General features: G+C 43.8%; 1 protein-coding gene across 1 annotated transcript in view; it reads left to right on the plus strand.

Moving 5' to 3' along the window:
* The window catches only part of DNAH2 (dynein axonemal heavy chain 2), a 2,945,517-nt gene that overhangs the window by 362,694 nt on the left and 2,555,176 nt on the right, over positions 1–27,647 (plus strand). Inside the window, exon 13 of the mRNA XM_085638712.1 lies at positions 9,831–10,013. Within this exon, the coding sequence (XP_085494838.1) occupies positions 9,831–10,013 (183 nt within the window). The remainder of the gene's footprint in view (positions 1–9,830; positions 10,014–27,647) is intronic.

Consider the following 27,647-nt stretch of genomic DNA (forward strand, 5'->3'; position numbering starts at 1 on the left):
GTAAGCAGGCGCTCTCAACAAATCCAAGATCAGCCTCCAGAACCTAGGATAGGATCCATCACAAAATATAGAATATTTCAACTTTCAAGTAGAACCATCACAGAATCTCTTCCGATAAAGGAAAACTATACACGTCAGTTCTATTCCAGCCCATACCCACTCCCATGGCAATAGGGAAATACTTTTATTATCAGATCCTCCAGATTTCTTACCTTTTTGAGCTCATACCGAGGCTTCACACCTCAGTTTTGAGAAAGGAAAAAGCTTTCAACTAAGATGTCGTCAAAGAAGTAACATACTCCAGATGCTCTCTGAGCTCCTTAAAAGACTCATGCAACTCAGAAAAGGACAGTGCAAAGGAGAAGCACAACGACCTCTACTTAGGAGCTTTGCTGTCAGAGCTTACAACTCCTACTATTTCACATGGAGTTTGCTCTTCTAAATGTTCCACATACTCATTAACAGCAAGGCCTAAATCTACCGCCTTCAATGTCTCGACGACCATGCTAATGATGTGTACAACGGAGTCCACTACAACATCAACAATGCATCTGCGTCGTCCGCTCCACAGAATTCTGCCGTCTACCATTGTTTCATGGACAGGTCTTCGTCGACATCACTACCTTTTTTATGATTACAATGGCCTCATCGGCATTTGGCAGTTTATTTTTACCTCCGTCTTCCTCATGCCTTCAGGGATAGCCTATACAAGGCAAGAGTGGAAATAACTAGCAAAATGTCCATATTAAATGAGATTCCCAAAGTTCCATCACAATTTTATTTCAATTAGCCTTGCATACTTCATAATTTCTTTTATCCAACTCCAACATCTCCGATTAAAATTCTCCTTGCTCTAGACATCGTTGCTCTAAATTCCCATTCAGATCATTCTGTTTATATCGGACAAAACAAATATGGCAAACAGATCAAATATTGTTTTCGTAGGGATAATCCACACCAGGTATTTCAGTGAAAGCCGCAACCATTACAAAATGTTTTTGCTGCAACAATTACTTTTTGCCACTCCACCGCAAGTAAACATCTAAATTTGAGGGCTATATAACATTGTACAAGGGCGGCATACACCTTGTTTGCAGATGTTCCTTTGCAAACGATCTGCGAGACTGCAGCGTGGAACAGCACCCACACGTTCGCACAGAGCTACAACTTGGAATCATCACACTGCAGTAATGTAGCTGTAGGACAGATGGGTTAAGTTATCTGTTTCTATGAGGTGAGCCTCCATTTCTGGAATATTTATGTATGTGGTTATTTGTAATAATATTACATTTCTATAATTTTGTCATATACATACTGGTTCCATCTTAGTTACAGTATTTATACAATCATTGATTTATTTTATTAAACTCGCAGGCGGCTTTGTATATTTCTATAGATATATTTATATATATATCTGTAACCCTTATTTTACTAATGTTCCTTTAGCTAAAGGTTTATATGAATGCTTACTATTTCTATATGAATGCTTGTTTAAATATATATTCTATATTATATTTATGTATGTGTGTATTTATATATGCTTTAATAATATTGGAATTACTGCAACAGCATATTACTTTGTACCCACCATCCTCTAAGGGATTTATGTTACTTACAACACTGCTTGCTATTCTGATTCAAGCATGTGAATATATGAAGGATCCAATACTGGATAAGAAAATAAGGTACCTTTCATAGATTCACATGAACCCACCCTCCTCCCCTAAGAGGCTCCCCTTATAGCTTGGGATTAGTTATTAACCCCTTCAGCGCGGCGCGCATTACCGCGCCGTGCTGAAGGTTCCGTGCGCGAGCGGGGCCGTGACGGAGCGGTTCCGTCATGCGCACAGCGCAACCGACGCGCATGACAGAACCGCTGCGTCACTCGCATCGAAGGGGTTAACACTCCTTTTTAAAAATCTGAGGGCCTCAGCCTCGGTTGGGAGTGTTATGAGGGTGCTGTCACCTGATTGGTTATGCTTCAGATTTGGTCCTTTTTTCAAAAAAGGACATAGAGAGGCTATTAATCTGTCTTTTTCCATTGCCATTATAGCATATAACAGTGATACACACTGCTTTATTATACAGTGGGACTCCCACTTCAACAACAGGGAAGGATTTAAGCATGTAAATCTATGAAAGATACCAATAGTTACAGGTAAGTAATTTATTTTCTTCCCAAACCACTTAACATAAGGAACACCATCATGTATAAAAAAAACATCTTGCAGAAAAAGTATGATAGTCTGTTAATAATTCATTAACATGCAAAATCATTTCACCTTAGTAAATCAGATTATCAGTGCATTGAGAAGTATTTTTTTAAGTGATAGTTTTCAAACATGAATTGAGAAACATTCATTCTTCCCTACACCCTGATAACAATGCCAATATTGTATGAAGAGGCAAATCAGTTGTCATGTGCACCTTTTGGGGCTGGGGTTTCTATTATACATGGACAACATATAGTTTATTAAACCAAACACTGGAGAAAGCTTTGTACAGCACACATCCTGAAGTCATGTATTTCGAGGTCCTTATGACCTAATGAGGACAAAAGGAGGGAAAGTGAAATAAAATAATCACCTAGGATCACACAGTTTGATTAAGCGGAGAAGCAAGGATTATAAGTTATATCTGTACTGAGTGTTACCGACTCATCTCAATTAAAAATTCAATAAAACATTTATTTTAAAAAAAATGGGTTGTGTTGTACTGGGGCAACCAGAGAAATTGAAATGATAATTAGTTCTAAGGTACATTTGACATGTTAACCTCTTTCACAAATTCTGTGGATCTCATCCAGGAGCAATGTAGAAGTTAATTTCTCATATTAAAGATTCTTTTCTCTCATATTCTTATGTTCTAGTTCTTATATCTTCTGTGCATTCAGTTCAGTAGAAGTTGGGTACTGTTAAAGTAATTGTCTTTGCACATCTTTGTATGTGAATTGCATTTTGGTAAGGAATGAAAGCTCCATTCTGCTGTAATGTTTGTTTTAAGGAAAGCACAGATTCTTAATGTGGTGGGATGAACAACTGTTCCAAGTGCTTCTGACTGTGATGAGGCTTGATAGCAAAAGCATTCGTAGTAAGATGTATATCTTGCTTCAGCCATGCATGCTAACATATGGTTAAGAAATGCAAGTGATTGTTTTTTTACATTTATTTACATTAGAGAGGCACCAGAAGTCAAGTGTGTGAAGAAGGAATCAAACAGATAATCACTTAAGTGCACAATAATGCTCAGGCAATTTTTGTTGTTCTTTACATTCTTTTATTTTTATACTCCTTTAGTGTAAACAAAAAGCGCAGCCAACACTTTTCACCTTGTCTCGGGCTTACTCAGGGCATGATCAAATTTCTTTCTTTCCTTCTTTCTTTAAGCTTTATTTCGACTTATATAGCCATAAAAGCAAGAATACATAAAACATTTCCAACATACAGATACAGATACACAGACCAAATCTTCAAGATAATACATACGGAGGACAAACCACAATTAATCACATCTCGGTTATGCTATTTACAGCTTTAAAAACAAGGACATACATTATAATTTAATTTAAAAAGCCAGATTTTGTTTTAAAACTTTTTCTAGAAACATGTTAAAAAGGAGGAATCAGTACAATTCGCAGTAACTAACCAGGCCGGGGAAGGGTGCAACCAGCATCTGTACATTACAACTTGCAACCTGTCTGTTTCCTTATGAGGTACACATTAAATAGGAACCTACTTATACAAAACACTACTAGTTGCGAGGTATTTGACTTGAGTATACGTTCTGCCTCTTTATAGGACCCAATCCCCATGTTTTTGCATAAGGGTTTGATCCAACGGTCCCTTGGTTTTTTATAGGCTGGGCAGAAAAGCAATAAATGGGCATCATCTTCTTTTGCTTTTTGGGAACAAAGGGTACACAGCCCACTAGCCTCCTTACCCCCCCACCTACAAGTATTTGCAGAAGTCTGTAAGACCCCATATCTTAATTGCAAATATAATGTTTTTGCTAGAGGTGGTCTTATCTCGTCCATAAATTGTTCCAGTTCAGGAGTATCCTTTATGGTCAAAAATCTCTGGGTCAATGTGCCTAATGTTGAACTAGAAAGTGGTTCGCCATTGATATATGTCCAGAAAGTAGACTTCACAAGCTTTTTAAAGGGCGGTGTCATGTTCTGAGGTTCTTCCCAAAGGTGTGAGAACCCTAGCCTGGTAAACCACTGGGAAATGTGCTTCAACCACGCCATCTTCTTAAACCCATCAATCCGGATTATTTCTATCAGTCCACTCTTATAGTCACTCAACTCCGGAGTTGTCCATAACCTAACCCAGTACAATAATGGCCTTAGTATGGCTTGGTAGTCTGTCCTTTTGAGGTTAATATCCATAAACACTGGAACTATGGGGGTTCTAATTGGTATTTTAAGCAACCTACGTATAAAATAATTTTCTTCCTTCTCGAAGTTGCTTTTACAAGAATGCCCCCATACTTCAGCGCCATAAAGTGCCGCTTATTGAGCCTTCGCTTTAAATAATTTGAGTGCCGGCGTAATAGCTGTAGAGTGACTACTGCCGTGCACCTTTAGAATAGGCATTGAATTTTGTTTTAGAATTAGTTTACTTTTTTCCAACTGCCCCTTCCAAGAAGGCGTACTATCCAGCGTGATTCCTAGATAATTAAAACTCTCCACATACTCCAATTTTTGGTTGTTTAAGGCCAGGTTCTTCCTGAAGGACTTTTGGGGATTTATGGACATATATTTTGTTTTAGATAAATTTATTTCTAACCCCTTCCCCACACAGTAATTATTAAAGGAATTCACTAGGTTTTGCAGACCCTTTGGAGTCTGTGAGATGAGAATTGTATCATCGGTTAAAAGTAATGCCGTGATCGCCTCATCTCCTAATTTCGGGGAGTCATGTTTACAGTCTCTTAGGTAAGTAGGTATATCATTAACGTATAATGAAAAGAGTGTAGGCGCCAGCACACAGCCTTGGCGTACACCCCGTCCTACTGGAATAGCTTTTGAAATTTCGCCTCCCTTCCCCCATCTAACTTTAGCATAATTCCCTGTGTGTAGTCTAATGAGTTCTTTAAGTAACTCACTAGGGACCGCCATATTCTCAAGGGTAGACCACAACAATTTACGTGGTACGAGGTCAAAGGCGGCCCTCAAGTCAATAAATGCCACGTACAAACTGCCCTTCCTTATGTTTAGTTTAGTTTAGTTTAAAGGAGCTTGTAAAGCGCCTGGTGACGCCTCCCGGCGTGTCCCCGTTATGTTATGTATTTCCAGCAGATGCATGTGAACCTGAATACTTGATCGACCGTGCTGGTTTTTAACCTAAACCCTGCCTGGTATTTAGTTAATATCTGAGTCCCCTCTATCCATATTAAAAGTCTATTTAAAATATGTCTGGCAAAAACCTTTTGTAAAAGATCTATTAAACTTATAGGACGGTAGTTGGCCGGATCATAACGGTCGCCTTTCTTAAAAATCGTTACAATTTCAGCCCCTTTCCAGGTTTCGGGAATTGGCGTTCCGGCCGCTATAGAGTTACATAGGAAATTAATATAGGGCCCCCAAACTTCCACATCGTGCTTTAGTAAATCACCAGGGATTTTGTCAGGACCGGGGGCTTTACCCATTTTAACGGCCTGTAACGCCTCAATAGTCTCTTCTAGACCAAAACACAGGGGAGAATTATCCGATGTTAGATTAGTCTCATAGTCCCCCATGGTCAACCCCTCATTGACATTAGAATATAATTTAGAAAAATGGTCACACCATGTTTTTTCGTCTAGATAGATATCCCTAGGCGATCTACCCTTTTTATTTCCTTTTGAGATTAAGTTCCAAAATGCGCCCTGATCTCTCCGTTTAGCCGCATTTAAAAGGTCATCCCATAGGGCATCATCCCATGCTTTTTTTGCTTGTGTCAGTGTTTTATTATATACCTGTCTACTATCTTTTATACCCTGAGGGTTCTTTGATCTAACAGCCTGGATCAGATTGGACTTGGCTACACGACAATCCTTATTATACCATTGATTAACTACCTCTAAATGATTGTCTTTCTGATTCATATCCTTTTTATAAATTTTACTTAAATGAGGAGTTAGCGCATCTACTAATTTATAATGCAGGTCTAAAACACCCTGAGTGCCCAATAAGGGCATTTGGCATGCTTCAATGGTATCAGCAAAGGTATTGTAAATATTTAGCATCATCTCTTCCTTGGCCAGGATGTAGGGCCATTTTATAGCACGTCTATTGTTTGTTACCTGGAGTTCCCCAATGGGGCTGCTTAACATAGCTTCTACAGCTATGTTAGATATAAAAGGCTCTGAGTATAACCATAGTTGAAGCGGAAAATGATCACTCTCTATCCTATGATCTATTTTAAAATCAATTATTAAATACCATAGGCTCATGGAAACCAATATAAAATCTATATGTGACCTACAGTTGCCTTTGCAAAATGTTAGAGCCGATGGTCTATCGGACTGAAAACGGCCATTACATGCCCTTAATTCGAGGGTCACTGACATTTGTAAAATCTGCATAGCAGCTATGGAGTTTTTAACTGAACCAGTGGAATCCAAAGGCAGGACATTGTTTGCAATATCCTGTTCGTCAAATAGAATGTCCAGGCCCAACACTGGTTCATATTTACAATTAAAATCTCCTCCAACAATTACCTGTTCATTTGGACTTAGTGTATCTAAAAAAGAATCCAAGAGCTCTACCACCTTCGATTCCTTATTAAGAGGGTGTGGTCTATTATAAATATTTAGCAAATATATAGTTTCTTTTCCCTAGTCACCATTTTTAATCCTAGTAGATCGGGGGAAGAAATCATCAATTGGGTGATATCTAATTCCAGAGTAACCCTTACCCAAATCACCAGACCCCCAGACGCTCTTCCTCTTACTGACGGAATTGCGCCACAACAGAATGTTTTATACCCTAGTCTATGCGGCATTTCTATAGCCCAAGTCTCCTGAAGGAGAATGATATCATACTCCTCAATATAGGAACACCAGGCTGCATCCCGTAGGTTCCTGGCTAACCCTGCTATATTCCATGATGTTAATCTAACAGGTCAGTGTCTTACTACACCATCCACAGGGCTACTTGAGGTGTTAGTTCCATCAACTGGGAGTTTTACAGTATTAATCCCCTCTATCTCAGTACTCCTAATGCAACACTGTCCAGCCTCACCCAAACTAGCATTAATAGCTACCATATTGTTTGGGAGCTCATCAATTACCACGGCTTTAAGAGTCGAGGCATCATGAGACAATATGGGAGCCTCCATCTTTATTTGTTCATGCTCTATAATAAGCTCTACAATACACCAATTCATGTCCCCAACCTGAGTGACTACAGCAGCCTCTACATCAAAATTACCGACCGGCAAAAGTCAATCATTCTGATCCAGGGTACTTAATGCCAGGTATCTGTTATTTGTAGTGATCTGGAAGGTTGGACATTTATTAGAATTTTGAGACCTACTTGGAATGTTAACCTGGGGAGCCCTGGCTAGATGACTATAGAAGTATCCCAAGGGATGCACACCCACACTATTCTCACCCAGTACCAGCGATGCTGCTCTGAGTAACACAGTCGCAACATGTTGGGGATATTTAAAATTTATAATTATACAATCGCCTCTGCAGGTTTTCCTGGCATTGCCAATCCAGGAAACCCATCTAGTCAATAGTATCTGGTCCGAATAGTTTACGGCGAACCCACAGTTTTTGTTCAACCAGGACACTGTTTTCCGTTCAAGAGAGTCATGTGATTCATTTCGTGCACTAGGCTGTGAGGAGTCTAGGGGTGGAACGTTTGAAAGAACAACAACATATGGCTCACACTCTGGGGGTAGATTAATGGAGCGTATTTTCCTTACTGGGGCCGAAGTCCATGCTGGGCTAGTTGAAGCCATTTTAGACGGAGTGGTTTTATCGGCCATCCGGCTTCTTGCCCTGGGGTTAGGTGAGGAAACGCTCTCAATCAACGGTAGCTGTACAGCTTTTCCATGTTGTTCCACTATCCCACTCTGTAAATTACTCTGGACCTCAATTATTTTAGGTAGAAGACCACCCAATCTAGTCACTTCTGCTGATAGTAGATCTATTTTTTCAACAAGTGGTTTAACGACAGCTTCCAATTTATTTTCTAATACCTTAGCTATATGGGCCAAAATTTCTGAGCTCATATCTATATTAATGCCACAATTGTTGGTCATGGTTTCCTTATGGCCAATAGAACTTCTCTGAGCTGGTTCGGGTAATAACTTGTGCTGTGCACCCCCCCGCTTGAATTGCGTTTTCCTACACTTCCTTACCGCTCTCTTTACAGGAGAGCGAACTATTGGAGCAACCCTGGGCTCGTCCAGTAGATTCAGGTCTAATACATCCTGGTCCACAACCATTAGTGCAGGAGACTCTGCTAATAAGCAGTCAATTACAATAGGTGCAATAACATTTGGGGTGGTGCTAGCATCAGTAGTCGGAGATGTTAACTCCGTACTACTATCACAGCCCAATGATTTTCTTCTGTCATTATTAATTTTACTCACTACCCTTACTAGGTAGTTATCCATAGTTGATTTGTTTTTAGCCATTGGTTTACTTATATTACACGTTTTAACTCTAGGCTAAGACACTTCTAATAAATGCAATCAAGCTTTACAAATACTTGTTAAATAATCACCCGAACGCTATTCACAAAACACAAAGAAATCTTATTGCTGCGACCAAGCGCAATTAAGAGACGCAACAGTTTGGGCGTAGCCGTATCAGGAAAACAGGCAACAAACAGCCCCGCCCCTCTCCTTTCACCTGGCGTGGATTAAACAGCTCAACTCACAAAGTACCTCCTAAAGCTTTCAAAACAAAAAGAGAAAAAAAAGTAAGCAAGCCCACAATATTTTGGGGGAGCTAATCACTCTATCACCAAGGCGACACAAGTCACAGCACAAATAAGGGGGCGCAGTCAATAGTAAATGGTTTGGTCCTTGCAACGAATGTTCAACACGGACAGTGGGCAACAAGGGTGCTATTGGTAGTCCAGGATAATCCCCCACCTTACCTAACGGAAAGGGGGGTGGCCCAGCCCTGCCTCTCCCTGCCCCGGATGGCAACAGACGGCCCGCCCTCTGCCCGGGCTCAGCCCGGCGCCGCCGCGCGCGTCCCGCAACGCGGAGGGAGCCGTTCGAATTTAGCGCCTCCAGGCGCGGAAGTCGTCGTGGGTGGGGGCGGTGACGCTGCCGGGAATGCTGGGAATAGTAGTTCTGTCCCCGCTGCACCGAGCAGCAAGCGCGACCAGCAACAGCAACGCTAGAAGGAGCGTCCACCTTCCGCGAGCGTGCAGCAGCCCCTGTTCAGCTCCCACCGGTCCCCAGGTAAGAAGCGTAGAAGGGCTCTCCTTTAGTTTCAGCCTGCAGCAATAACACCCCAATCCAATTTGAAGTCGTCGACTACTGCCCACACTGACTCTGGAATAGTTCATGGTTGCTGAACACAGCTTGGATGATTAGATTATTAGGCATATGTACCAAGAACTATTTTTGCGAACTTTGCATTCATCCTGAGCATTATTGTGCAGTTAACTGATTTCCTGTTTGAGTCCTTCTTCATACCCTTCACTTCTGTTGCTTCTCTGATGTAAATAAATGTCTCTAATGTTGGGACATTTGGTAGCAGGTCTATAGAGGTGGGCAATACGTGTTTGTACCTAGTAGCTGCTACAGGTGGTGCAGTAATAAGTTCCTTAGCTGCCAATGATTGTTTTTGTAAATTATTTTTTACTTTTTAAACAGACTATCAAGCGCACATTTGATAAGAGAGCCGTGGAGGTCTATATGATTTTTAAGGAAGAGCTTCACCTGGTCAACAAAGTGTTGAGCAAAAAGCCACCGTACCTGGCATCCCACATGCCACATTATGCTGGGCAGGCACACGGGGTGCGCTGCCTCCGCTATCGCATTGAAAGGCCCATGGAAGTAAGTGTACAGACCTCTTCTATTATCATTCTTGCTTTCCTTCCTTCCCAGCTCAGTGTAAAGTGCCTACACATAAAGACGAAACATGAAAAGGCCTGCCGAAGATGTTGACATGTTTGATTTTTAAGAGGAGCCAATCCTCACATCCAATCCCCAACCTCTTACCTTTACATCTCGAGCTGTCTCAGCCACCCCAATCCACTCCCTGTTTCTGGAAAATAGGCAGAACCCTGGGAAGGGTTTCTCCCAGCACTGCACATTCTTAGAGAGAGCCTTCATCTATTTTTTGGCTGACATTTTATGTTCAGTTTTGGTAATGTTCTTTTGTGCATTGTAAGAAAGTTGCACTCCTCTTTTGCCTATTTATAAAGTGCTGATTGTGCAGCAGTTTCTTTTAACATGCACATCTTTACAAGACCGCTGTCTTTTTTGGAAACGTTCACCTAGTCCCATCCCATTTTGCCGAGATCAACTCTTTTGTCAGTGTCTTGACCTTCACTTTTGGAGGCAATCAATGTTATGAAAGCATATTTGTCTATTGCATCTGGGTAAAAGGGACTGAGAAGTGGATATAGTCACCCCGAGTGGGACGGGTATGCCCAGACGTGGGTTCCGTGCTCTCCATGCCACTGGAATCAAGCTATCCTGGATGAAGAGGGGTGAAACCCCAAAACCGGTCCTAGGATGCTTGTTTCCAGTCCAGGGAGGACCTGGCTTGGCATTTCGGGCTGGACTGTTCCCATGAGGCACAGGATGAAGACTGAGTTGCATATAGCTGGTTCAAACTGGAATGGCATGGTGAGCAAAAATACGATGGATTTAGGCCCAAATCTCTGTACTGGGGTGAATGTCTGACATTGTTCTGCATTCTGTCCATCAACTGTTGTTCTTGCAAGTGGATATAGTAACCATTTCAGCTTCATCCTCATTGGTTGAAGTTCAGGTTTTTTCAAATTAGATACAATAGTTACTGAGCATGCACTGTTTTGTAGTTTTTTTTCTAAGGGAAATTGTTTTTGTACTGCTAATAATGTACTGGAGGTTCCCACTTTGATGATGGGGACATTTCAACATATGAATTTATGAAAGATGCCAACGTTAAAGAACTGAAGTTACAGGTCAGTAATTTATTTTATTTTCACTAACCCAGTCCCCTTTAACAGCTGCTTAAATCCCTGCGAGAGTGCTAAGACATTTCTAAGTGGAAATCAATCAATCAATGATTTGTAAAGCGCGGCAGATCACCGATGAGAGTCTCAAGGCTCTGGAGTAGCTTGCTTGCTTTGTGGTGATTTGTTCATTTTACCACCAGGTTTTGAGTCCTTTCCTGAAATGCTAGAGTGATGGGGTATTCCTGAAGTGCAGGGGAAGGTCATTCCACGCTTTTTCTGCCAGGTGTGAAAAGGAGCTTCCTCCGCTGTTGCTACAGTGGATCCAGGGGGTGTTTGCGAGGAAGAGGGCAGCGGATCTTAGGTTTTTAGTTGGTTGGTGGAAGGTCAAACGTTTGTTGATGTAAGCTGGTCCTTCGTTGTGCAGGGCTTTGTATGCGTGGGTCAACATCTTGAACTGGCACCCCTTCTGGATCGGGAGCCAGTGTATCTTCTTGAGGTGGGGTGTGATGTGGGTTTGTCTCAGGAGGTTGTGGATGAGTCTGGCCGCTGTGCTTTGTATTGTCTATAGTCTCTTCTGGAGGCGTGTGGTGATTCCTACGTAAAGTGCGTTCCTGTAGTCCATCCTGCTGGTAATGAGAGCCTGTGTGACGGTCCTTCTGGTGTTGACTAGGAGCCACCTGAAGATCTTGCGGAGCATGCGTAGGGTATGGAAGCAGGCAAAAGAGACTGTGTTTGCCTGTTTCTTCATGGAAAGCTTGGGGGGGTGGGCCGAGTTCAGCAGGTCACCATGCATTGTTCCATGGAGAGGTGTTGTTCCCAGAGATGAGGACTTCAGTTTTGTCCGTTTTGAGCTTGAGAAAGTTGTCCTTCATCCAGTCGGCGACATTCATAATACATATGTGGAAGTTAGCTCTGGTGGTGGAGGGGTCTTCTGACAGCGAGATGATGAGCTGGGAGATGTCGGCGTAGGAAATGATGTTGAGTCCATTTGATCTGATTTTGCTGGCCAGAGGGTCATGTACTTGTTGAAGGTGTGGCTGAGGGATAATCCTTGGGGGACACTGCAGATAATCTTCTAGGGTTCCGATGTGAATGGGGGTGCACTGATTTTCGGAGTTCTTCCGGTGAGGTATTAGGCGATCCATTTGAGAACGTCTCTCTGGATTCTGATGTGGTTGAGTCTGTTGATTAAGATGTGATGGGAAACTGTGTCGAAGGCGGCTGACTGATCCAGGTGGATGAGAGCTGCCATTTCATTGCAGTCCAAGATGGACCTGATGTCATCGGAGTCTGCAATCAGGGCTGTTTCTGTGCTGTGGTTGGCTCGGAATCAGTATTTAGAGGGGTCCAGAGGTTGTTGCGTTCCAAGTGTTCGGTGAGCTGCTGGATGATTGTCTTCTCTAGAACCATCAGTGGAAAGGGGAGTAGAGAAATGAGCACGTAGTTCATTGGGTTCTGCTGGGTCGGCGAAATGTTGCTCCAGGAGGGGACTCACTTCAACCAGTTTCCAGGCTTCAGGAAAACTGCTTGAGGTGATGGAGGTGTTCAGTACTTTCTTGAGCTCGTCGCCAATCGTCTTGGTCACAATGTTGAGTGGGGACAGGGATCCATGGTTGCATGCATGAAGTTCATTATGGAGAATGTTTTCCAGAATGTCGAAGGGAAGGTTTCCCAATAAGAACTGCCATTCCTCACAAACCGAAGTTAACCCTGAATGAACGGGGAAAAGTATCTGCCTACCTGCAAATCTACAATTATTTCCCACCAGGTGAGCTTCCTGTAGCAACACCACATTTGGCTTATAGTTATTTAGGAACGGGAGGACTATCCCGTTTCAAGCTTGTGGCTGAGGCTATTCACATTCCAATCAATCTATTAACCAATCAACTCAGATTTATAGAGTGTGGCTAATAACCCAAGAGGGTATCCAGGCGCTAGGTTCTTGCTGAGATCAGTCAAAAAGCAGGTCTTGAGTCCCTTTCTGAATTCCGGGAGAGAGGATGATATTCAGAGGTTCTGGGGGAGGTCGTTCCAGGACTTGGCTGTGAGGAAGAAGAAGGACTGGCTTCCACTATAGCTTCGGCGGATACAGTGAGTGTGTGCAAGGGCGAGGGAGGCAGAGCGCGGGTGTCTGAAACGTTGGTAGAAGTTCAGGTGGTGGTCGATTTATGCTGGTCCTCGGTCGTGGAGGGCCTTGTAGGTGTGTATCAGCATCTTAAATTGGCATCTTTTCTGGATGGGAAGCCAGTGGAGGTTCCTGAGATGGGGGGTGATGTATATCCTTTTAGGGAGGTCGAGTATGAGTCTGGCCGCGGAGTACTGTATCGCTCTGGATCTGGAGTCTCTTCAGGAGTTGGGTAGTAATTAACCTTATGAGGTCTGGAATTTAGTAAGAGTCATATCAAGAGCAGGTGTGATCCCTTTCCCAAAGATCTTATAGCAAAAAAAAAAACTCTACCTACTCTCCACCATAGAATCTTTTGTGGTGGCTCTCAAACTGCCCACCATCCACAAATACAAGGAGTATTTCACCCTAATTGTAGGAGGCTGGCTTAGTATATGGTGCACACCTATTTAAGTGAAACACCTCACACTAATCCAGACAACCCTTATGGAGATTTCAGTGGTCTTAGACAACCATAGAAAGCTCTCTATGTGGTAGCTGTGGAGAGCAACCTTCAGGCTTAGTCCAGAAAGAATGTAAAGCAGCTTGTTTTATCAGTACTAATCATGAAGTGTAGTTTAAGTGAAAAAGAACCACACAGTGTATTTATCATAAACACTCACTAACACATTGGTGTATCTCCTACCAGGAGATATAATCACAATACACACAATAATTCAATAGTAGAACAGGAAAGTAGCACAAATACACAGTGGTCTCCAGGGGGAGACCAAACCATATACTAGGAAAGTGGAATGTGAACTACGACCGAAGTAGGGACTGGACCCAGAAGATTTAGAAGAGCTGGGGACCCAAAGAACCACCCAAGGTAATTACCCAATGACCCCACAGAGGCAGGGTGCAGAGTGGAAACACATCCGCGTACTCAATATAAGTCACTGGGACAGTTTTGGTTGCAGATTTTTTTATCAAGAAGGTGGACCCTTCCCAGTGGACTTTGAAGAGACCCCGTGGATTATGGAAGGTTGGAGAGTCACCCCACCCCTGGATGCCCCAGGAACCAGGATACCTACACCAGGGAAGCCAGGTGCATTGGGGCAAAGTGACGTCGGAAATCGCCATAGACCTCTTTGGAGTATTTCAGCAAAGATCCGGCTGGCGAAGAAGGTGAAAGAGTCCGGTTGAATCCAAGGATAGATTCCTGAAGAGAAGTACCTGCAAACAGAGGGGACAGAGTCTATGCCACTTGAAAGTGGCCAGGAGGCACGGACGACCAATGACCACCGATGATGGAAGATGCAGAAGTGGTGACTGGGACCTTGTCGCTGCAGCTGTGAGTACCATGCAACACTGTGGAAGACCTGGAGCCATTTACGAGCTGATCCACGTCAGGAGTCAAGAACCAGGGGGTCGGTGTCCGGCGGGAGCACCAACGAGCCTTGGTAGCATCAACAGACGTGGTAAACGAAGCAGGTGCAGTGTCTGTACCAGCAAAGTCCAAGGGACTCACCAAATGCAGGAGAGTCAGAGCAGGCCCCGAACATGCATGGGAGCCCACTGAAGCCAAAGAATACCTTTAAGAGGACCCACAGGCTGAAGGTACAGCATTCACAAGAGGACCTCGAGCAGCTCACCAAAGATGCAGGCCCATGGTGCAGAGGATGTGATGAGGACGAAGATCTTGGTAGGAAAAGATTCTAAAGTCTGGAGCTTCTTGTAGCCCGAAGATCTGTGGAGGACCGAGTCAACAAGCCTTGGCAACGGCAAGTCGACGGTGTGCACAAGGGTTCTGTTCCAGCAGTTCCAGCAAGGGATACAGGCCTTAAACTTGCCGAGAATACACTGCAAGCCTTGAGGGAGTTGCAGAACCACCACCTGTAATGCCAAGTCTTCCGGAGTCTGTAGGATCCCAGGAATAGCACACCAGTCAGCTTGGTTGTGTTGCATTTAGATGCAGGGGAGTGATTCCTTCACTCCAAAGGACATTACTTTGGGTGTCCTTGATGCCCACTGGCCTGGAGAGGAACACCTGGATGAAGCTCAGGCCCATAGAATGAAGACGACTTGCAGAACAGCTAGACCAGGAGCATTCCTTGTTGCAGTCTCGGTTCCAGGCGAAATCCAACAAGTCCAAGGTGCTTAGACAGTTGAAGTTGAAGTGGTGTTGGGTTTGAATCTTGTCCCAGGACAAATCTTAAGAGCCACCCACAGGTAAGCCCTTATGTACCCTAGGGAAAGGGTTGGGATGATTCAATGATCACTCCCAGAGGAGGGGCTGGACAAAGGGGAGGATACTTCCATTTCCGTTGTCCAGGGTCGCGCCAAAGCGGGAGCCAACGCTTCCTGAACTGGCTCAAACTGGAGAACTCGAGGAGGGCACCAAAGCAGTCTGGTGGCGCTGGCAAGCGCCCCCACCCCAGCCAATACACAAAGTCCTGTCTGGGAGGTGGTCACACCTCCCTGTGGCAGGAAACCTATTGTTCTGCCTTCCCCTGCCGAGCTCAAATCAGCAGCAGGCGGGCAGAATAGTGTCTATGGTCTGCAGCAGCATTAGCTTGCTGTTAGACCCTAAAAGGCTGGTACCGGGAATACAGTGGGGCAGCCTAGGGGTACCCCCCAGTACATAGGATCATACATCTAACACTGGAATCTGTGTTGGGATAGTATTCCAACATGTATCACCCACAAAGCAATACATGGAATGGGACCACTCTTCATCAGGAAACAAATCACCAAACACATTCAACAAAGTAACCTCCGCTCTAGAGTGGCACCTCGCCTCAAAATTCCAATATACCATAAAAACACATGGGTGGCGCATCCTTCTCTGTTCAAGCAGGCAAACTATGCAACTCTTTACCCCCCAACATAAGATCCATGGACAACCACCTTATCTTCAGAAAACTACTCAATAATTGTCTCTTACCCACATAAGCTCCATACGCAAACAGAAATATACAGCATATCCCTTTGTATGTAAGCATGTATTTGTACTATAGATATGTACTTGTATATGTGTATTGCTTTGTATAAAAATGTAGAATAATTATATTTTTTAAAAAAATACAATGAATTTTTTAAGTACAACACTTGAAAACCAGAGTTTATCTAATGCATCTTTAATCTACATATACTTACTTTATTTATGCATCTATATACCTTCCATGTACTTGGATCTATATATTTATTACTTTTCTAAAAAAAAAGCATATTCAATGCAATACCCTATTTCTCACCCTATACCTCTATCAATATCTTTAATCTATATATACTTACTTCCTTTATGCATCTATCTACCTTCCATGTACTTGGATCTATATATTTATTACTTTTCTCCCAAAAAAGCATATTCAATGCACTACCCTATTTCTTACCCTATACCTCTCTCAATTTATATTCTACCTCATCTCTCTAACTCATCTCAAACCTCTTTTTACTACTCTTTCCAATGCAATACCCTATTTCTCACCCTATACTTCTATCAATATATCCTCTACATCCACTCTCTCATTCATCCCAAACCCCACACCACTACTATGATGCCCAAAATAGCCCTTTCTAGACTCTCCCCAACGCTACCCCTCCTCGCATCATCTGACATCTCTTTTACTATACCAGTCCCCCAAAACATGCCTTTCTAAACTCTTCCCTCTGACTCTTACCCTCCACATCCCTTTTTACTCATCCCAAGCCTTATCCTACTGCTATGACCTCCAAAACAAACACAAAAGGTCTAAATCCTTCACTTTTGTATCCCTCCACTATGCATTTCAATTAAAATACCAGACTAACATGTCCACTTCTCAAATTTCATATTGCACTATACTTACTCACCACTAATTTTGTGTTCCAGAGTAGCATGTTACTCGCCGAAAAAAGCGCTTCAACACCTCATCAGGGGTAGCAAGCGCTGAATAAATGCAAACTTTTTCTCTCTTCTATCCCTCCGCTACCCTTCTCTATCCAAATAACTGAATAACATATCCACCATTCAAATGACCTACTTATTTCACTATACTAATTAACCACAAATTCTTTATGGTTTCCGGAGTAGTGTGCTACTCTCCAAAAAAGCGCTTCAACACACCATCAGGGCTAACAAGCGCTATATAGAGGCAAACCTTTTTCCCTCGCCTATCCCTTCACTGCCCTTCTCAATCCAAATAACTGACTAACATATCCACCACTCAAATTACTATCATATTTCACTATACTAATTCACCACTAATCCTTTTATGCGTTCCGGAGTAGCGTGCTACTCGCCAAAAAAACGCTTCTGCACCCCATCAGGGATAACAAGTGCTATATATATATGTATATGTATATATGTATATATATATGTAAACCTTTTTCCCTCTACTATCCCTTCACTAACCTTCTCAATCCAAATAACTGACTAACATATCCACCAGTCAAATTACTTTCATATTTCACTATACTAATTCAACAATAATCCTTTATGGGTTCCGGAGTAGCATGCTACTCGCCGAAAAAGCGCTTTGACTCTTCGTCAGGGGTAGTAAGCGCTATATAAATGCAATTACAACACAATACAACAATGTTTGATACCAAACGTGACCGGTTTCAGTGCAGACAATATATAGTTAAGACATCTTATATTTGATTTGATGTCCACTATATGATTTCAATGGCTGACTGCACTTACAGAGCCTGGAGTATTGACTCTGGGGTTTGTAGAGGGGCCCTGCCCACAGGACTGAAGAGCCTACCACAGGGGTGACTTATAGGTTTTAAGTGCAGTGACCTCAGATATAAGGAAACTTATATCTGTTGTACGTGGTGCTAGCACCAACTCACACTGGTTGTACCTATGCCCTGGGTACCTTAGTACCATATACTAGGGACTTAGAAGAGTTCACCAGTATCCAAAGGTGGGTGTACCAAAGTACATACCATGTCAAATTTAGGGAGAAAGCACAGTGACTGTGATCCTGATTAGCAGGATCCCTGTCAGACTAGTCAGAAAACAGAATAACACCAGCAAAAAGTGGGGGTAACCACGAAAGCAGATCCTACTTTCTTACAGTAACAGAATTGGTTTAATTGAAATTGTCACTGTTAGTAACTCTACCCTTTATAAGTGTCCCTGGGCTAGATCTAGCCACGTAAGTTAATGCAAAACCTAATTCTCCCTTTCCTTTTCCCTTACCCACTTTTTTCCTGAGTCTGCAACAGCCCAGAATCTCTATTAACATCTCATTTAGTTTCTCTTTGCTAGTGGGAGCGCCTCTGAGCTTCTTGTTGGAATACATATTCTGTAATCTTCATGGTAACCTATGGAGGTAGGTCATCTGGTCCATTTCCCTCTGCCTCCTGTTACTGATTGTCATCATATACTTGATACATTGTTTCCTGAATTCTCTGCTTGAATGAAGTCTGGGAAGAAGGGAATCTTGGTGGGCAATGCAAAGTGTCAGCGGTCCATAAGTTCTGGCCGTTTGGAGGATTTCATCCTTCTATCTATAATTGAAGATTCAAGCAATGTTTGCCCGAGGAAGAGTAGCCAGTCATGGCATTAGCATTGGTGCGTCATAGGTGTTTTCCACCCAGAAGATGGTTGATAGAGACATAGTCTAGATCAAGTCTTCAACAACCAATTTAGTGCTTTGTCCTTCTTTCTGGAACTCCCACAAATCGTACATTGTTGTGTTTTGAGCACCTTCTTGCATGCTCAGCCTTTGCTGCAAAACCTGTGCAGTGTGGACACTGGCTTTCATGGTTTTGATTTCAGCAGCTGCCGTTTTATCAACAACAACTACTCTTTCAGAGCTCCTGCCAGAGTCTGAACACAGGAGATTCAGGTCTGTAACTATTACATCTGTCTTTTTTTCTAGAGCATATCTTATCTCCCTTACTGCCCTCAGGTATTGCTGTGCCCAGGTAAGTTTGGCGATGACTGGCTCTCTATCTGTGCAGATACACTGCTTCGCAGGAAAGCGTACCGTTCTAGTTTGTTGTGGTGCTACACAGGCATGTCTCTGTTACATCCCATTATGTCCACTTACTTTATATGGCTTTGAAGGATATTGAGCAATGAGCTATGCTCTAGGTCTTCGTAGGTTAGGACGTCTGTCACCCAGCTGTCCGTTCTTTCTGAGAATGCCAGTCAGTCATCTGTTGAGCTATCAGTGTCCGCAGATACTGCTTTGTTGAAAAGCTTCCTGTCGCAAGACTTAGGATCCCATAGTATCAGACAATTATTTCAAGCCTGCAAAAGACATTATGGTAATGCAGAGGTGTGCTCCTGCCTTTGAACATCATCACTCTGGGGACATTGACACATCATGAGCCAAACGCCTAAATGAAAGTTAATTGGCCTTGTGCCCAGTCTCTTCCATTGGAGGTTAAGTCTAACTCCCTTTGCTGTCCCAGTATTCTTCCGCCCAGGCAAACATTACCTAGTCCTATTTTGCTGTGTCAGAAGGGGTGGGGGCGGGGAACCGGGGAGGAAACCTCCAAGAAGCAGTCTTGAAGATTGGCAAGAGACAGAGGAGGGAGTTAGGGAGTGTGTTATATATAGGGAAGTGCTAGGGCAAATGCAGATGATTTATTTTTTTCATTTGGGGAAGCTAAGGGTCCATGGTGTGGGAGAGCTGGTGTATGTACGACAAGTGACAAGGGAGAGGAGTTGGCCTAACGGCTAGGGCGCTCGACCTCGGACCTGGGGAACTGGGTTTGAGTCTCGGTAATGACGCTGAACATCCTGTGATTCTGGGCAAAATCACTTAATCTCCCCGTGCCTTACAAAAAAGGAATGTGTGTCCTCATGTAACGTAACTGGTGCTATGTAAAGCGCTCTGATACCTGATTGGATTCGGGTCAAGTTTGCGCTATATAAAACTCTGCAAAAAAAAAAAGTGTTTGAGTTGTAGAAAGTCATTGCATTTTGTTGGAAATGTTTTGTCAGTGTAGGAAGTTGGCTTTGTATATACTATACCTAAGTAAGGTACAGTGTGCACAGAGTCCAGTGGATCCGCAGAGGCTTTACAGCTGCTAAAGTAGATCATTCTAATGCTCTCTTTTGTGGTAGTGTGGGTGGGCAGTTTGGCTTATCAGAGTGCTGTGTTAAGCATTTGTTGTACACAATCAGGCAAAAAACAAAGAAACTTAATTGCAGGTAAGTTTAGTTAACAAATTGGCAATACTTTTCAATGCAGAAAATGAATACTCAATGCAAGACTTAAGTTAAGCAAGGTAGATAAACGTTTTAGGAATAGCAATACTTTGCAATGCAGGAAAATGTACACTTAGTGCAATATTTCAGATGAGCAATGTTGTCCTGTGGGAGGAACACGAGAAGGCATTTTCACAGGTAAGTACTTTACTTACAAACCCAGTCTTCGGCATTTTAGGTCAGCACAGAGCAAGGTTCTAGTGAGAACCAAGATGCACCACCAGCGGCAGTGGTGTCCTATGACATCGGAAATGGCCTACTGGAGCCGGTCGCTGTTAGGGGGACCTTTGTGCTGAAGCTGCAGACGTCATTGTGGAGCCCAGGAGGGGTCAGCCAACGGAGGACTCTGGCAGCTTGACTACTGGGGAACCTCACTCGGACTCGGCCTGGAGGCGTCTGGTGCAGTGCTAGATCGGGAAGCGGGGTTTCGCGATTCTGCAAGTCAAAGAGGCCTTTCTTGGAGTTTCTTGTTGAACAGGGCCACTGTTTGTAGGAGGCTGACTTAGTATAGTGCACACTTATTTAACTGATGCACCTTGCACTAATCCAGACAACCCATATGGTGATTTTTGGTGGTCTTAGACAACCATAGAAAGCTCTCTATGTGGTAGCTGTGGAGAGCAGCCTACAGGCTTAGTCCATCCAGAAGGAGTTTTAAGCAGCTTATTTTACCAGTATTAATCTTGTAGTGTAGGTTAAACTAAAAAGAACCACACAGTGTAGTTATAAAAATAGTTATATTCGTTATAGATACAACACATCGGTGCATCTCCTGCCGGGAGATATAAACAAAATACAAATAATGTTTCAAATGGAGAACAGGTAAGTAGCACAAATACACAGTGGTCTTAGGTGGAGACCAAACCATATACTAATAAAGTGGAATGCGAATTGCAACCGAAGTTGAGACTTGACCCAGAAGACTTAGAAAAGCTGGGGACCCAAGGAACCAGCTTATAAACATAGTGATCCACCCACAGGTATGTATGTATGGCAGGTCCTCCCAAAATAGGTATGTGTCCCCACAGTGGTGGGAAGTGCACACTAGTTGTTTAAATACCCCTCACACACCAAAAGGGCCCTTGGTGTCATGCTTCATCATAGGGGTCTTCCCGCCCCTCTACGGGACGGGGCGTGCTGCGACCTACGTTTACGTGGGATCACTGTTGTTGTGAGACAACTATGTGTTGTGTAGGGGTGTGAGAGGGAGGGTCTGGGGTGAATGGGAGAGTGAGATAAAAAATACCTGGCTCGGTGGTCTAAAACATTTTTTAATATACCTTTGAGCTGGTATTAATAAAAGGTGGGGGAGGTGGTGCGTATGCCTCAATGAACTGTGCCTCCTATGTCTGCCGACATGTTTTGAAGCTCCCCAAGCTTCTTCTTCAGGACCTTAAGGATCCTTTCCTATACTCACAGTGATGTGTTATATAGTCATAAATGTATGGTGTAGGAAAAAATTGTTATTATGCAGGAGAAATGGCTGCATAAAATCATAATGCCTCAATAGGTCTTTGTAGTCGTTATACCTGTAAAAAACAACAATGAGGAAAAATTGGGGGGAGAAGAGCGTATATTATATGCTAAATGCTTGATCCATTGTGAGCATTAGTGACCTGTAACAAAGTGATACTATAAGGTTTCATTATCATTAGTTTTAATGAAGTGTCCTGGCGTGAAGAAAATAGGTGAAGGATGATAACAAAAGACAGAACACACACAGAACATAAAGCACACACTCTATAAAAAACGAATCTCAGTTGATGAGCCCATAGAATTCATAATTCTATATTGTAGCGCTTAGTATATGGTAGGACATCAGAAATCAACCTACTTGAAGTTTGTAAGGTTAAAGCACCATGAGCCTTTGAACGGGTGGAGGGAGTGCCTGATAGGCTATCTAAGAGAGGAAAACACGTTTTTACCAGAGAGGATTGATCGATAGTTCATGGACTCAACCTTGTAAACGTGAGATTCCTATCGGCTATGCCATACTTACGACTCCTGGGACACTGCCTTGCTTCGTACAACCTCCCCGAACGGCTCTTCTAGGTAACTGAATCATGTTCAAGGTTCAGTTTAAGTATGGTCGCTAATTGGAGTTGCTGCCTCAATATCAGTGGCGCGAAAGCCCGGGCTGCACATGTGTGTGGCCGCCTGAGTGGAAGGGGTTCGCGCTGACTCTGCCTCTGTTAAACCGGAAGCGGAAGTCTCGACATGCGGGCAAAAGACCCTAGGAACCACCCAAGGTAATTACCCAGGAACACCACCGAGGCCATGTGCAGAGTGGAATCACAGCTGTGTACTCAATGCAAGTCAATGGGGAAGTCGTGGTTGCAGTTTTGCAGAAGAAGGACCCTTACCAGAGGACCCTGAAGAAACCCCGTGGAATATGGAAGGTTGGAGAGTCATCCCACCCGTGGATACGCCAGGAACCAGGATGCCTACACCATGGAAGCCGGGTGCATAGGTGCGAAGTGATGTCAGAAACTGCCGTAGACCACAATGGAGGACTTCAGTGAAGATGCCGCTGGTAAAGAAGGTGAAAGAGTGGAATCCAAGGGTGGATTCTTGAAAAGGAGGACCTGCAAGCAGAGGGTACAGAGTTTATGCCACTTAGGAGTGACCAGGAGGCACATAAGACCAAAGACCACCGATGACAGAAGCTGCAGGAGAGTTGACGGTGACCTTGTTGTTGCAGCTGTGAGGACCAGGCGACGCTGTGAAAGACCAGCAGCCGTTAAAACCCTTAAGTGGACCCACAGGTCAAAGGCACAAGGAGTAGCAAGAGAACCTTAAGCAGCTCACCAAAGATGCAGGCGCGCGTTGTAGAGGATGGTGTCAGGATGAGGATCTTGGCAGGACGAGATGCTGGAAGCTGGAGCTTCTTGGAGCCCGAAGATCTCTGGAGAAGAGAGTCAACAAGCCATGGCAATGGCAAGTCAACGTGGTGCACAGGGGTGCTGTTCTAGCGGTTCCGACGAGGGATACTGGCCTTAAACTCTGTGAGATGACTATGCAGGCCTCAAGGAAGTTGCAGAACCACCGCCTCTGTTGCTGGGTCTATCGAAGTCTGGAGTACGTCAGGAGTAGCAGGCCCGTCAGCTTAGTTGCAGAGCCTGCTGATGCAGGGGAGTGACTCCTTCACTACAAGAGAGATTCTTTCGGTGTCTTTGATACCCACAGGCCTGGAGAAGAACCTGAATGAAGCACAGGCACAGATGACCCAGAATACTGGCAGGAGGACAAGACCAGGAGCAGCAGGAATCATCCCAGATGCAGTCTCGGTTCCCAAAGCGAAGCCCAACAAAGTCCAAAGTGCCCAGACGGTAGAAGTAGAAGTGGTTTCGGATTTGAATCTTTTCCCATGACGAATCTGAGGAGCCACCCTCAGGTAAACCCTTAAGTACCCAAAGGAAAGGGTTGGGGCGATTCAGACGACCTTCCCAGTGGAGGGCCTGGAAAGAGGAGAGGACACTCCCATGTCCTTTGTCCATGTTTGCGCCAGAGCAGGAGCCAAAGCCTCCCTGAACTTGTTTCAACTGGAGTATGCAAGGAGGGCACCAAATGTGCCCTTCAAAGCAGTCTGGTGGCGCTTGCAAGCGCCCCCACCCCAGCCCAATACACTAAAGTCCTGTCTGGGAGGTGGTTGCACCTCCCTGTGACAGGAAACCTATTGTTCTACCTTCCCCTGCTCGAGCCTGGCTCAGCAGCAGGAAGGCAGAATCGTATCTTTTGTCAGTAGCAGCACTAGCTTGCTGTTAGACCCTGAAAGGCTGGTACCGGGAATACAGGGGGAGCTCCCTAGGGGAACTCCCCAGTAGATGGTATCCTACATCCAAAACTGGAATCGGTGCTGGAGTAGGATTCCAACATGTTTGATACCAAACATGACCAGTTTTGGTGCAGCCAATATATAATTAGACATCTCGTAATTGACTTGATGTCCACTATATGTATAAAATGTCTGATTGCACTTACAAGCATGGAGAATCGACTCCTGGTTCTGTAGGGGGTGTCCTGCTCATGTAAGGCACCCTCTTACTTATAACCAAACACCTTGCCTTCAGGATTGAAAGGCCTACCTTAGGGGTGGCTTGTAGGTTTTAAGTGCAGTGACCTCAGATATAAGGAAACCTATATCTGTTGTTAGTGGTGTTAGCACCAGCTCACACAGGCTTCAATGGCAGGCCTGTAGTCACAATTTGAATGGTCTCCCATGGTTGGCATAATACATGCTGCAGCCCATGGGAGACCCCTGGTGTAACTGTTCCCTGTGTACCTTAGTACCATATACTAGGGACTTAGAAGGGTACACCAGTAGCCAATTAGGAAGGTACCAAAGTACTTACCATAGTCCACTTTAGGGAGAGAGCACAGTGACCGGGGAGTAGTAGGATCGCAGTCAGACTATTCAGAAAACAGAATGACACCAGCAATAAGTTGGGGTAACTATGAAAGCAGATCCTACTTTCCTACACTGTTCTTGGGAGTTCTGGTCTTTGTTGAAGTCAGCAGTCCTTCCTCAGACTTTTGAAGGTTGCTGGGTTGCAGGACGAGTCGTAATGTTTTTCAGGATCTTCAAGGGCTGCAGACAAGCCAGTACGGCTGAGCCATGTCAATGGGTGTCTTCAGTCTTCATCTGCTGTACGGCTCTGGGATGCCCTCTTTCTTCGTAGGTTCTCAGGAACTGAGGATTGGGGTTCAGGGGTGCCCCTAAAAACTAGTTTTAAGGGCGTTGCAGATGTCAGAAGGTAGTAGCTAATGGGCTTCTTACCTTTATGGTGATGACCCCCTTTGTATGTACACTCCCTCTGGGGAGGTGGCATAACCCTAACCCTAACCCTATTGGCTTAAATCCTCCAAATCAATATGGTGTATTTTCAAAGGAAGGGGTCATGTCTGCTGAGGACAGGGATGGTCCTGGCTGAGAGGGGACACACCTCTCCTTCTTACTAATTCTCCAGCCGACCTTACTACCAAAAGTGGTGCTTGGTCAGAGGGGCGGGCATCTCCATTAGCTGGAGAGGCCCTGGTCAGCATAACAAAGGACGGGAAGCCTTTGAGGCTTACCACACTTCTTTTTTTTATTTTTGTTCATTTCATTTCAGAAAAGCAGCAAATTTGATTAATCCAGTAATCAACACATAATGACAATTCATCGGTTCTTCATCTATACAAAAAAAACCTCATATAGGTTATTTTAGCCAAGGTTGTTTCCTATTAGTTTATCCTACGGATTTTACCCAAGGGAGGGGAACAAGAGAGAGAAAAAAAAAAGAAAAGAAAAACACAAGTGGAAAAAACGAATGTTTAAAAACGACAATATACCCGAGGCTGATTCAGAGAGGAATACATCTTTCAGACAACCTTATTAGTTAAATTTTCCTAACTCCCATCTACTCCATCAGGAGCTCCCGTACTTGGCGGCCCCTTCTCTTCGCTCTCCTCCCTTTACATTTATACAATGTTTTCTCAAAATTGTACACATGATGAAGTCTAGCATACAACTCCTGAAAAAGTCGGCAGGTCTGCATCTTTCCATTTTGAAGCGATTATTATACGGAGAATGGCTGTTACCATAAAACAAAAATAAATTTGAGTCAATTCCATCTGCAAACTTTCATCAAAGCCAAGTAACACCATTGTTGGAGTTAATGGGACTGGCCGCCCTGTAATTTGATTCAAAAAGGTTTCTATCCCCTTTTTCAATGCATTTAGTTTGCTGCAATCGGAGAACATGTGAACCAAATCAGCAGGACCTTGTCCGCATCTTGGGCAACAGTTGGTTTCCCTTTTTCCCCAGGCGTACAGTTTTGCCGGCGTAAAATATAATCTGAACAATGTTTTAAAATGTTGAGCTTTGAGATTAGCAGATACAAATTTCTTTTTAGACAGCTTTAGAGATCTACACTAATCCACATCCTGATTCCCAAGCTTCACAGCCCATGTGCTTTCTGACCTGACTATATTGTCTTGGTTAACACTCATCAATATTGAATACAGATCGTTAACACGAGGCTGTCTATACACTAAGCATTCGAACAGTGGAATTCGAGCCAGGCTAGTAAGCTGCGATACAGCTGGTTTAATTGTCTCCCTGATTTGTATATACTTAAACAGAGGCCTAGGGTCTACCCCATATTGTTCCTGGAGTTCTTTGAATGACATTACCCGGTCCAATTAAAGATGTCTCCTCAATGATTTATTCCAGCCTGTTCCCAAGTTCTACCTATTATATCATTGAGTGAAGCTGGGAAGATTGACGATCGCCATAACAATAGATATTTCTGGACCTTTGGAATTTTCATAAACTTACTAACCTTGCACCAGACATTCCATGCTACTGTTAGGGATTTGAAGCGCGTTTTCTTGTAATAGCTCCCCTCCAATTGCCTCAGTAAGATTCCTGGTGCTGCATCCCCTATGGCAAGCTCGTAAATAGAGGGGGGAATCTCCCTATCTTGATCTCCCAACGTTGGATCTGACCATATTTTAGGTTTGAACAAACTGGTCATTTGCTGCAATGTTATGGCCCAATAGTAATATAACATGTGAGGGACAGCCAGTCCCCCTCGATTTTCTGGCAGCTTCAGTGATCGCCTTATCTTTTTATACCCCCAGATGAATTGTGAAAAAATTCCTTCTATTTTTAAAAAACTGCAATATCGTCAGTGTAGGCTAACACTTTGGCCCTATATCCCCTGACCACTACCAGTTTATTACCCTGATCATTTAGTATTGATCTGATTAAGGGGTCTATATAGAGCGCAAAGAGGATAGGGGGGCAGGGGCAACCCTGTCTTGTGCCACGAGCAATCTTAATCCTTTCCGATTCCCTCTCCATCAACTGTATTTTTGCATAAGATTGTACATACCGCCCTACAACGCTGTTCCTGCTTGGGGGTAGGTGTGAAGCACCTCCACCCAGAGCAGACTTTGTTTCTGACCCACAAGAGCAAAAGGCTCCCACCTCAGGGGGTCAGAAACATGTTTAGAAGTGCAGACCAGTCAGGCACAAACAAGTAGGTCAGTAGGTTTTCAAGGGGCACCTCTGAGGTGCCCTCTGTGTGCATTTATTAATGAATCCAGCACTGGCATCAGTTTGGGCTCATTAATCTGAGAGGTTTAGTACCAAACAGCTGGGAATTCAGTGAGACCATCATGGAGCTGTGGAACTCGTAGTGACAAACTCTCAGCCC

The sequence above is a fragment of the Triturus cristatus genome, chromosome 12 (genome assembly GCF_964204655.1).
Source record: "Triturus cristatus chromosome 12, aTriCri1.1, whole genome shotgun sequence".
Taxonomy (NCBI): domain Eukaryota; kingdom Metazoa; phylum Chordata; class Amphibia; order Caudata; family Salamandridae; genus Triturus; species Triturus cristatus.